This window comes from Pituophis catenifer, unplaced genomic scaffold, assembly GCF_029215685.1.
Source record: "Pituophis catenifer annectens isolate HBS135680 unplaced genomic scaffold, rPitCat1.0.hap2 SCAF_3, whole genome shotgun sequence".
In the NCBI taxonomy this organism is placed as follows: Eukaryota; Metazoa; Chordata; class Lepidosauria; order Squamata; family Colubridae; genus Pituophis; species Pituophis catenifer.
In genome coordinates this window covers 159,932,533-159,945,292 of record NW_027256883.1, presented here as the reverse complement: position 1 = coordinate 159,945,292, position 12,760 = coordinate 159,932,533, and the positions used below count along the sequence as shown (strand labels likewise).

General features: G+C 35.5%; 1 protein-coding gene across 2 annotated transcripts in view; it reads left to right on the top strand.

Moving 5' to 3' along the window:
- The first annotated feature begins 5,998 nt into the window (after nucleotides 1-5,998).
- The window catches only part of DMAP1 (DNA methyltransferase 1 associated protein 1), a 45,589-nt gene continuing 38,827 nt past the window's right edge, over nucleotides 5,999-12,760 (top strand). Inside the window, exons 1-6 of one of the 2 annotated variants that reach the window (XM_070939621.1) lie at nucleotides 5,999-6,054; nucleotides 6,965-7,025; nucleotides 8,634-8,744; nucleotides 10,009-10,100; nucleotides 11,862-12,057; nucleotides 12,514-12,672. In XM_070939621.1, coding sequence (XP_070795722.1) covers nucleotides 8,643-8,744; nucleotides 10,009-10,100; nucleotides 11,862-12,057; nucleotides 12,514-12,672 — 549 coding nt within the window. In that variant the 5' untranslated portion in view covers nucleotides 5,999-6,054; nucleotides 6,965-7,025; nucleotides 8,634-8,642. Of the gene's footprint in view, nucleotides 6,055-6,310; nucleotides 6,384-6,964; nucleotides 7,026-8,633; nucleotides 8,745-10,008; nucleotides 10,101-11,861; nucleotides 12,058-12,513; nucleotides 12,673-12,760 lie in introns of those variants that run through there. The other variant, XM_070939622.1, reaches the window with a different exon arrangement.

Genomic DNA, 12,760 nt, shown 5'->3' with positions numbered 1-12,760 from the left:
GTGTAGTTTAAATTCATTGAGTCATCTTGTTTTATTCTATGGGGTGATTTGACTATCTGTACAGAGCTGCAAAATTTCTTCATTGTCAGGTTTCATAATATTTCTTTCACTTTAATGGTGCGTGGAGCCAATATTCCTGTAGAACTGATACTGATTTGTTCTAAACTGTAAATGTTGATTGTACAGGTAGTTCTCACGTTACAACAGTCTGTGACTGTTTGAAGTTACAATGGCACTCAAAAAAGTGACTTATGATTATTGCAACATCTCCATGGTCACATTATTAAAATTCAGACTGACTCATATTGATGATGGTTACAGTGTCTCTGGGTCATGTGATCACCTTTTGCAACCTTCTGACAAGCAAAGTCAATGTGGAAGTCAGATTCACTTAACAACTGTGGCAAGAAAGGTCATAAAATAGTGCAAGACTCACTTTGCAACTGTCTCACTTAGCAACAGAAATTTTGGGCTCAATTGTGGCCATTAGTCAAAGGCTACCTGTACTGCTTATACAAGCATTGATTTACTCGATTTTTCTTGATAGTATATCGGTTTTAAATCTTGAATTGTGATTCCAATATTTATATCACTTTTTAAAGCCCAGCTTCAGTTGTTTATTTTCAACTATTCTTGTTTCATTTTTTTTCTAATTGTTCAGCTCTGCCTGCAGTTTTTTCACTGTTAGGTCTATGCGAATTTTCCATCTGGGTTTATCAATGCTGTTGTTATTGTTGGAATGATGACATTGATACAGGACATAAGTTTCATTCTTCTCACCAATTTTTATATTTTAATGATATGTTCCCAAATCATGTGAAAACCTTTACAGAAATAACCTAAAAGAGGTTTAAAAATCACCCTAAAATATGCCTTTGCTCAAGATGAAGAAAATTTAGAAATTTAGAAGTGATTAAACTTCATTAAAACACCATGGTTTATATCATATATTCAGGTAAAATAATGAAAAAAACTCCAATAAAAATCATAGGTTACAAAGCCCATGGATTTGAATGAGATTTATGTGTATCTTAACTTTTTCAGAACTGAGTGTTCCTTGTTCAATGTTTACTAATTCATTTAAGAGAATCCAAAGTTCTTCATTCATATTTACTGAGTACTTATGAAATATTGAGGACACAATCTTTTCCATTGGAAAATATGAAGCAAATGAAGTTGCATGTACACATTTACAAGTAATACAACTGTTGTTTAAAGCCATATTGGCCAATATTTGTGATATCATCAAGATGCGCGATTGCAACTCCTACACTCTTTACAATTATATAAACTTAATCAAAATGTATTTTTTATTAATAACTTTAGATGGAAAGATGGATATATATTGTACATATTCATCTTATGTACAATAGAAATATAGATCTGTTTGTGAAAATCTAGTTTGTGAAACCAAGATAGCAATTCATTGAATAACACCTAACAGCAGCAATCATATATCTATAGATCTCTATACTTTCTTTTTCAAATTTAGTTATTAATGGCTGCAGTTTTCAGCAGATCAATGTATACCTTTCACTTTTAAAATATTGTTAAGTGATAGAAATGGCTATACAACTTTTTCTCACTTCTTTCTACAGCAAGAATATCAGCCATGTATTCTGGCTGAGTTCCATCTGCTCAGAATATAACATTAAAAATTCGTTATAATTTATCATTCACTTGCTGGAAGCAGAGACATTTTATATAATATATTCAAGTAAAACTTCCAAAACTGGATACATAGCAATAGCACTTATTGCTATTTATATACTGCTTCACAGTGCTTTACAGCTCTCACTAAGCAGTTTACAGAATCAATATATTGTCCCCAACAATCCGGGTCTTCATTTTACCGACCCCAGAAGGATGGAAGGCAGAGTCAAACTTGAGCCGCTTAAAATCGAACTCCTGGAGTGAGCAGTCAGTTAGCCTGCAGTATTGCATTCTTTTTTAAAAAAACAAGTTTTATTGAACATTTTCAACATTAAAAAACAAAACACAAATTTTCACTCATTACAGCGTTTTCAATATTATAGCGGTGTCAATATTATCCATAACATTCAAATTTACATAAGTTCTATTTCTATGGTTCACTATCCAATTGTTGGAAGAAATATCCTTCTGGGTTCAGATCCAAGTGAGGAAAAAGACACTGGAAACATGGAGACTGTTTGGAAAGATGGTTTAATGATGGACAGGATCACATGGCTTGAGTTCCTGAACAGAAAAGGGCCTAGATACAGCGAGTCCTCAGGTTTTATGCTTTCTCTGGCTTTGAACTTCCTGGGGACCAGAAAGAGTATCCTGTTTGGTTGTCAGACTCCCAGGGGGTGGGGGTCTTAGCTAGCCTTGCTGGCTGATGTAATCTTCCCAGGTGCCATGTGGTGAATTTCTGTCCTAGATGGGTCCCATTGTGTTAGTTGCTATTGTGTTGCAGATGGGTCCTACTGTCAAAGATTGAGTTTCTGCCTCTGGCCCATTAACAAAGGGGGAGAGGCAGGAAGATGGGAGTTGCTTTGTCTTTAAAACACGTTTCTCCATTTCTCAACCAGGGAAACATAATATTCTGCCTTTTTAATATTTCCTAAAATATTTCATTCTTCTAGGAAAGGGATGGGTGCTAACTTCCTACACTATGTTATACAGTAACGGCTCTTACATACAATTATGTAACATTAATTTCGGACCTTATTAATTATAGCCTGATTACAGTTAGATACAGTATATCCAAATGTGTTCAACTGTTATGTATCTAGTTCTCCATAGACTCACCTGCTAACTGTTAGTTGGGGAGATCACATGAAGTAGCTAATATGACAGCAGATGACCATGATTGTTTAAGAGCAACAATTCTTGTAAGATATTTATTTTTTAAGCATTTAATTTTGCATTTTTAAGATTCATTACTTAGGGTATGTGAGCTGGCAGTTTCTGGAGAACAGCTAAGAAGCTGTAGCAATGGTTCTATTCAATGGTCAATGTTGCCCTCTACTGGTTAGTGTTGGAGAACCAGTGAGATTTATAAATCTCTTTAACCTACTTATCATTATTTTCAGAGTTACTTTTCAAGAGAGCAAACTAAAGATGCTTCCATTAAGTACAAAATGTTTTGATCTGTTATACAAACACAATAGATCTGTGTTTACTTACTTGATTCTGGAGAAAGAAGGCTGAATGATCAGAACCAACAGATTGTTTAAGGAGACATGTACAATCAACAGTATTAGTGCTTAATAATATTGGCTACAGAATTTTTAAAAAGTTTGGCTCAATCTAACTAATCTTCCAAATTCATCTGAACCAAAGACCTTACTTAAAGCAACCCAAAATGACAAAACAGTATACAGGTGTTCAGGTTTTCCAAAACTTTTCACCAGATTAAAATGGAAACATATCAAAATTAAAATGGGATAAGTGGGAATCTGCATTTAATGTTCCTTCTGCTTTGGCGCATTTCTAGGGAAGATCATGCCAAAGGTAGTTTGGTAACAGTTGCAGAGGATCTTGGAGGAAGCAGATTACAGGTCATCCTCAGTTAACAATGGCAATTGGGACCAGAATTTCTGTCATTAAGCAATGGAGTTGTAAATGATGTCATATGGGTGCATTGCTTAGTAACAGCAATCCTGGCAGTTCCATTGCTGTTGTTAACCAAATCCCTCCAGTGGTTAGGTGAGGATCCACCCTGAACGAAGCCATTTCTGGTTTGGTTCATTCCAGCTCTGAGCTTCAGTAAATTAAGGGACTGCCTCTTCTGCCTTCTCTTAAATTCCCCCTATAGGCATGAATGGAGGCCTTGGCCAGGATGCAAGACAAGTTCTAGCTGCATTGATGCAAAAGAGGACGATTGAAAAAAAAGGGGGGGCGGTTCCAGACAGTACAGTAGTGGTGTGCATTGCAGTGGGTGAGTGAGTGGTAGTAGGCAGGGTTGAGCTGCAAAGCACCTGGCAGCAGTAAATAAGCAAGCAGCCCAAAGGCAGTTTCAAAGGCGGGTGGGCCCAAGTCAGCCCAAATTTTGTTCACATAACCACTCCTCTGTGGACTGTGGGAGATGACTGTAAACTCAGACTCATTCCTTATATGACCAAGCAGTTGTGGTTATTTGGGATACCTGGATCTGGGGATTTTTCATCCTTTGCCCTGGTTGGTGTTGTACTTCCCCATTCAAGATTGATGCACAATCTGGGAATCACAGTGGACTCAAGCTACTGTTCAAAGTACAGATGGGAGCTGTAGCTAAAAGGTCTTTGCACAGATTCACCTAGTATACCCAATTCTAGATTGGGAGGCCCTTCAGATTGTCATTCATGCTGCTGTAGTCATCTCACAAATAGACTATAAAGAATGCAATGTTCCTTAAATGGGGCTTGTGCTGATCTAAGACTGTAATAAGGTGACTGATTGACTCCACATGGGGTTGTCCTTGAATACCACTTGAAGAAACTACAACTTGGTTTCCAGGTGCAATTCAAGATGGTACTTATTATCTTATATGGCATAGGGCCTGGTTATATGAAGGTCCACCTGTTTCCAATACTTTGTGCTTATTCAGTAAGATTGAGCAGAATTGGCATATTCCAAATCCCTTCAATTCTCCCCCCCACGTGACTCATCATTTTCTTTTTTATTTCATTGTTCTCCACTTGTTAAAATGTAAGCTGCCTAGAGTCCTTTGGAGTCAAGTGGCCTCTAAATTCAGTAGAACAAACAAGCAGGCAAATAAATAAATAAAGACATTTCAGTCTTAAAATGAAATAAAATTCATTCAGTAGGGAATGAATGTTCAACCCAAGAAATGTGGATTTAATTTAAAGTATTGTTGGAAATACAAAAACCAACTTGATATTTAAAACTCATCCTTCCCTAAGCAAAACATAGTTTTTTTGATTGAATTACAAACAGAACAGCAGACAATAAACATCAGAATGGGTTCAGCAGTTACAGCTGTCTGCATTATTTTAAACTGGAAAAGCTAAATTGAAATTTATATTGCTTCTGCTATGAAGGTGACATCATAGGATGTGACTAAAAAAAAGCAATGAGACATCTTGCTGCTTTTAGCAGCACAAGAAGGTGAGCCCTATGGCTGAATAATTGGGGGAAATTCTGTTTGGTATAAGCAGTTTTCAACAATAGGAACATATGTTTATGTTAGATGTTTATATTACATTACATCATTACATTATGTAGAGCAGTGGTTCTCAAAATATGGACCCTTTCAAGGGATCCACAAAATCAAATAAATGTTTTCAAATTTGTCAATTTTAATTTCTAACATTGTGAACATTTATAGATACAATTCACATAAACCAAAGCTCTTGGAGTCATGAATCATTTTTTACGAAAGTAGAGGGTTTCTGAGACCAAAGTGTTTGAAAACCACTGCTCTCTTAGAGTTTAACGTCATCGGATGTGTACAAATGTTTAGGTTGCTTTAATCTGGATTCTGCACTGAGCAGGGAGTTGGACAATGTAGCCTAATGGCCCAATGATTTTATGACATTTCATTTCAGAAAACAATATTGATCCACTTGTTTCAAAGAATAAATTATTTAAGGATAAATAAATACATGCAGCATTTTCTGCAAAGAAACGGGGGGGGGAGAAAGTGGATTGGAATGAGGGTGATACAAGTCTAGAATTTCTGTTCTTGGACAGCATTATTATTAGCAAGCGTAAATCTAAAGATTTTTGATACTAATTACCAAATTTGTCTCTTGTCATACAGCTCGTATAAAATAGTATGTGGATTTGATGCTAATTAAATAGCCGCCATCGACCTTCGTTTAGATTTATTTTTTTAAAGTGCCCAACAAGAGCACCGATGGTTGTAGTGCAAATAGACTCCGGAACTAGCAAACCAGATTGCAAATAGTATCCGAGCCTTGATTCGAGCTGCACTGCATCGTGGGATCGAAAGAAGACTATTTGAGAAATGTGCTGGGAGAACTAGAGACCGGAAGTAAGCCTCGGAAGGGTTATTATAGATGTTGCACAGCCGGTCTATAGTTGTTGCTGGTCTGGATTTCGGGCCGGTTCGAGATAAACTTGAAGGTATAAATGGGGAAATGTAACCGGGAGGGCTTCCAGAGGGGATGGGAGAGCGGAGGATTTTATCCGGAAGTATAAACAGCTGAAGAGACATAAAATTAACGGAGTTAGTAAAAGGGCTCAACGAGCTCCTTATAGCAGGGGTGGGCAACTGTGGCCCTTTTACAACCTGTGGACTTCAACTCCCAGAATTCCTGAGGCAGCTTGGCTGTCTCAGGAATTCTGGGAGTTGAAGTCCACAGGTTGTAAAAGGGCCACAGTTGCCCACCCCTGCTTTATAGGAGTAAACCTCTGGGATTGGGGAGAAGAGAATTTGGGTAATTCGTAAGGCAGTAAGTGCAACATTTTAGTTCTTTGGTTCCTTTTCCTTGAAGTCTGAAAATGGAGTAGCATTAGATGTCTACAGGATCAGCATCTTGTTCTTTACTGACAAGCTGACAGGGCGATACGGTTTTAAAGCAATGTATTATTTCTAATAAAAACAATATTATGGTCGAGCCCATGCTGTGCTTTTTAAATTGTCTTTTATAATTCCACTTAGCGCCCACCCACCCCGAAGATTAGCACATTTGTTTTTTTAAAAAAAATCCAAAAAAAGATCCAAAGTAATACATGAGTTTAAAGAAAAGAGATCACAATGAGGAAAATAAGAAAGTGTAAGAATTCTATTGTGTTTTATATCCACCAGCTGTAAGACTCAAAATTCAGTTTCACTGAGTTTATTGAGCCTTTTCCTCAAATAAATATACATGGACTGGTGTATTATGGTTAAAAAACAGTGAATACATCTAAAAACAATTGATGCTCACTCATTGAACTGAATTAATTCCTTTTGGAATATTACTATGGTATCATTCTTAGAGTTGCAGTAATTTATATGGATATCTTTACTGAACAGTTTATTCATTCTTAGGTACCCTTTATGTCAGTCTTGACAGAACAAAAAGATTCATTTGCATCTGTAACTCCAAAAGGTAAGATGAAAAACTTCACTATCATTTTATAAATAAAAATAGAAATAAACATTTTATTCCTCATAGAAGATGTTCAGCAAAGCAAAGTCGATGATGGTGGGGAAATTTGAAAAAGTAACTTTTCTAGTCAAGAATTAAATATTAATAATCTTTTGTCCTCTTCAGACATATGTTTTCTTTCTTTAATATTGAATGCTGAAAATTTGGATGCAACTAGGTCTTTTTAGTTGACTTAATATTTATTCTTTATTATTAATTTATTATTAAGAATTCTTACATTTGTATATTAAGGCAATATTATGGTATTGCCTTAATTTAAGAATAATTCAACTAGCCAAAAACACCCATCTTTTGCATTGAAATATAAGAATTTTTCCTTATGAATTCTATTGGTCGTTCTTGCAGATATTAGTGTTTTGGCTTCTAATAATAAAGTTATTGTATCACAATTATGTAGACTTGCTTATTACATTTTGTGAACCATAGCTATCGCTGTAGATTGAGCATTATTTATAATAGCTCTTTTGAGTCTAAAATTCTCATTAGACTCAACATGCATCTGCAGAATTTGTAACAAAAAGTCTAAATTTTTGTTTGGCTATATAACACATTTGACCATTTTTATCCCTGTTTCAGAATGTCAGGATTTGATGTTTCTTTTGTTTTCATAAGGTTAGAAAGAACGGGATATCTGGACTTGGTAACAATTAGTATATGGAGGATTATTCAAAATTAGGATGCGGAAGATTAACTAAAACTACCTGTGGAAGAAAATCTGTATTTTTTGCCTGTAGTTCACACTTACGGAACCTTTTCTGCTCTGGCGCCCTCCCCTTGAGATGAGATCAGCCTCATCATTCCTGAACTTTTAAAGGTCCTTCATGACCTGATTATGCCAGCAGGCCTGCAGCCCCTGGGGGATGAGTTTCTTGTTTAATTCTGTTTTTACGGTTTTAATGTTTGTTAAAAATTATAATGATATTACATTATTATTTTATTGGATTATTGTACGCTACCCAGAATCACTTCCTGTGAGATGGGAGGCCATATAAGTTTGATTAGTAAATAAAATAGTGCTTGGAAACTATTTCTTACATGAAACATTTTCTCAGGATCCAAATTCCAATTACCATGTACTATTTTGAATGGCAAATATATTGATAGTTAAGATTGGTATTCTTCAAATAGATATTTTGGGTACCTAACAAAATTTAATACAGAATCTAAGGCAGGGGTGAAATCCAGCAGGTTCTGACAGGTTCTGGAGAACTGGTAGCGGAAATTTTGAGTAGTTTGGAGAACCGGTAAAAATCACCCCTGGCTGGCCCCAGAGTGGGGTGGGAATGGTGATTTAGCAATATCCTTCCCCCAGGAGTGGGGTGGGAATGGAGATTTTGCAGTATCCTTCCCCTGCCACACCCATGAAGCCACACCCACCAAGCCACACCCCACCCACCAAGCCACGCCCACAGACCAGTAGTAAAAAAATTTGGATTTCATCACTGATCTAAGGTAAAGGAAGCAGTTAATTTTGCAGAGGTGCCTGCACGTCACTGGGTGTCTGGATAAGGATTATTTGCTTTCAATCTTTCCTTTTTCTAATTTTAGATAATCAGAATGACTACAGGAGCAGATGTCCGGGATATACTTGAACTGGGCGGCCCAGAATCTGAAAACATAGGAACTATTAATAAGAAAGACATCATCAATTCTGATAAGGTACAAATGGGGATGGTTGACTGAGATAAATATTCAATTGGATAAATTTCACGTTTGGTTTTATTTTACTTCCATTGAGTCCTTCTTAGACACACTTGAGGCTACACTTGCATGATAGTCTCCATTATGTGTTGTTTATTGCAGAGTGCGAGCTATGAAATAGTAGTCGTGCTTGCCTTACTACTATTCATTTAGTGACCATTTGAAGTTACAAAGGCACTGAAAAAAAGGGACTTATGATCATTTCTCAGACAACAACAAATGGAGCATCCCCATGGTTATGTAATCAAACTTCAGATGCTTAGCATCTGGTTCATATTTATGTCAGTTGCACTGTCCTCGGGTCATGTGATCATCTTTTGTGACCTTCTGACAAGCAAAGTCAATGTGGAAGCCAGATTCACTTAATAACTATGGTAATTCACTTAAAAATTGTGGTAAAAATGTTGTAAAATGGGGCAAAACTTACTTAATTGTCTGGCTTAGCAAAAAAAAATTGGGACTCAAGGACTACATGTGCAGAAATTATGTAGAAACAGCACAAGAAAGCAGAATTTTTCTTTAACCATGTAGTACTGTATTGTTATTTGAGATCTTGCCAGCATGATTTTCTCTTGGAGGAATCTTGGTACTTCTGTTTTTGACGAGCTCTAAAAGACAATATAAAAATGAAATGCAATTTTTGTTTTGGTGTTTTTATAAAAATTGACACAGTTTTAGCCTTTCAATTCTAATATCCTCATGTATTGGCCTCTGATTGATTTATCAGTCTGGATTAAAGATTTTATACTGCTTTTTTTCATAAAGTCTGCATTTTTTTCCACATCATAATTTTAGAACACTTGTCTGGTTAAATACACTTCCCAGTGTATCATTTGTATATTTATCTTCCATTTTGTCTTTATAGCTTTGCTTATCTTATTGGGCAATAAGGGAACAAAGCTACATAGCACAATGAAAGGAATGGATAAGAATATTAGAATGAGAAGGAATTTGATTGGTCTGTTTGTTCATCAGTTAGCTGCATGTAGAATTTACACTAACTCCCTGCATCCTTGTATTCTACTTTTTAAGAAATAAAAATGAAATGGGAAATACAGGCTTTGAGAACTTGGAATATCAGAACATTATTTAAGAATATTACAGGCATAAGAAGAAAATAGATACTATTGTAAGAACTCAAAAGGCAGAATAACCAAACCTGCTTCTAATAATTGACATTAATGTTCCACAAAGGATTTAAATAAATATTTTTTTATTTCAGAAAAAATCCAAGAAATCATCAGAAACCCTAACATTTAAGAGACCGGAAGGAATGCACCGAGAGGTCTATGCACTCTTGTATTCTGATAAAAAGTAAATGTTTTGCTATACGTTTGCTGTCCACTGAATAGTGGACCTATTCAGTCCACTTCCCATCTTTCTATCCTATGCACGTATGAGATGATTAACTGTTAGGACTGCTCCCTTTACATTTAACATTCTTTTCTTTCTGTTACATTAAATGTTACAATTCAACAACAATTTTTGAAGAGACTCTGAGGCTTGGTGGGGAATAGCTATGCCTTTTTGAACTAGATGCAGGGAGAAATTCATATGTAACATGAAATCCTCAAGGCATGCGTGAAATTTAAAACATCGAATGTATTATTTACAATAATTTCTGAATTTACTTAATTAAATGTATAGCTTATCTGCCTGATGAAACTGTAATTTGGGAGGTATTCTTTAAATATAAAATCAGTTATTTTTTAAAAAAAAATCAGTTATTTTTTTCCAAACTAATCGTCTTAAGGTACATACATATATTTATTAATTAGAAAAACAGCAATTGACTAAAAAGTAAAAAATACAATTCCTCCGTATTATAATAAAAAGTAAGGCTTTAGTATATACGTCTCCATAACCAACAATTCTATACTCATTTGATGTGATCAAGGAAATTTTGAGTTTGTTTCTGAGATGTCCTATAGGAAGAACAGTTGAAATGTATGCATGCAAAGTGGTAGTTTTTTTTGTAAAAATGTAAATATTGTTTATATTTTTTTGGCATTTAAGTTTTCTAAGAGCAAGGCTCTTATGAAAATAATTCTGAACAACATAGTATTTTAATATTGATTATATTGACCTCTGGGTAATATAACTATTCAATACTTAACTTTAGTCAAGAGCAAATCACCTAAATATTATGCTTTTTTTATTTTATGAAAGAGGACATGATTACTAAGAATGGTAAGCTATTGTAATTTTGCAAGAACTAATCTCTCAAAAACATTTGTAGATCTTTTAAATATAATTTTGTCCTAATCAAGAAGATATCCCTGAAGAAGAAACATGAAGTGTACCTCTTTCTAATTCAGAAGGACTATATTGGACTTGCTTATCCTATACTGTGAATTTGGACTCTGCTAAGCTGTTACAGAGAGTCAACTTGATATAGTGGTTAAAAGCACCAGGCAAGAAACAGAAGATTGAGAGTTCTAAGCCACCTTTAGGTAACCGGGTGACTTTAGACAAACTCTCTTTCTCTCTCTCAGCCCTAGGAAGAAGGCAGTGGCAAATTACTTCTGAAAATACTACCAAGAAAACCACAGGAATCTGTCCAGACATATACCAGGATTCAAAACTGACTCAAAGGCAGAACAAAAACCATAGCACCATAATATAAATATATAAAATAAAATGGGAATGAATTGTTAGGGTATAATAAAAGCAAATAATACAATCAGGTAACTTTTAAACTCATTCCTATAAATAGCATTGTCAGTATAGCTGTTTTTTCTCACATCTTTATCCTCCCCATTTTTGTTTTCTTATGTCATATCTTATTTTCTTATAACACAGATAAATGTCAACTATATGAGCGGAATCATCAAGACTATTCAGCTAAAATATTCGTCTAAACTCTATATAACACCTTCAGGACTTAATAATAAATTACTTCCCAATTTACCTAACTACAGTTTTGTACAGGTTATATAAAATAATGTGAAGGTCTGCATGGCTGTCTTGTCTTCAAGCTGTTTTTAAAGCTTTCTTCCGAAAATATGGATTGGGCAATACATTGAACCTTATGCTAACAATTGGTTTGGTTTAGGCCTTGTATTTTTCTTTCAGGGATGCACCCCCACTTTTGCCAAGTGACACAACACAAGGTTATCGTACAGTGAAGGCAAAACTTGGTTCCAAGAAAGTGAGACCTTGGAAGTGGATGCCATTCACAAACCCTGCTAGAAAGGATGGCGCAATGTTCTACCACTGGAGAAGAGCGGCCGAAGAGGGCAAGGATTACCCTTTTGCGAGATTCAACAAAGTATGGAGGCTTAATAAGAGTTAGATTGTATATGTAAGATTGGTGTGCTTAATAGAATTGCATTAAAATCTTTAAAAATTGGTTCCCAATACTCTTTTACTTGCAATGTCTAGTGCTAACTCCCACATCAGTTTTTAGTGATCTACTGTAATGTACATGGCTGCTGTGTACATTTGTTCCCGCATATGCTCCACCTCATCTTTTTGTCTTTGAATCTGAGGCATTGCTTAGCCAGCTTGTTCAAGTTCAGTCAAAATGATGACTGAATTTAGCAACTATAAAAAATGTTGGAGAGATGTAAAAAGGATATTTTGAGGAACTTTTGTTTTTGGAAGAATTGGATTTGTATCATGAATTTCTGTTACATGCCTCAAGATGTCCTCTGCTTGATGGAACTATTATGTGCAAGATTAAGAAGAACCTATTGTGTGAATAGTCTTTTCTCTTTTTGGATAGACAGTACAAGTTCCAGTCTATTCAGAGCAAGAGTATCAAATGTACCTTCATGATGATGCTTGGACAAAAGCCGAAACAGACCACCTATTTGACTTATCACGACGTTTTGACCTCCGTTTTGTGGTCATTCATGACCGCTATGATCACCAGCAGTTCAAAGTAAGCCTCTAATCTCATTCAGTCATTGTAACATGTAAGTGCTGCTTGTAAAAAGATGAAACAGGATGAATTTGCTAGCTCCACTTCT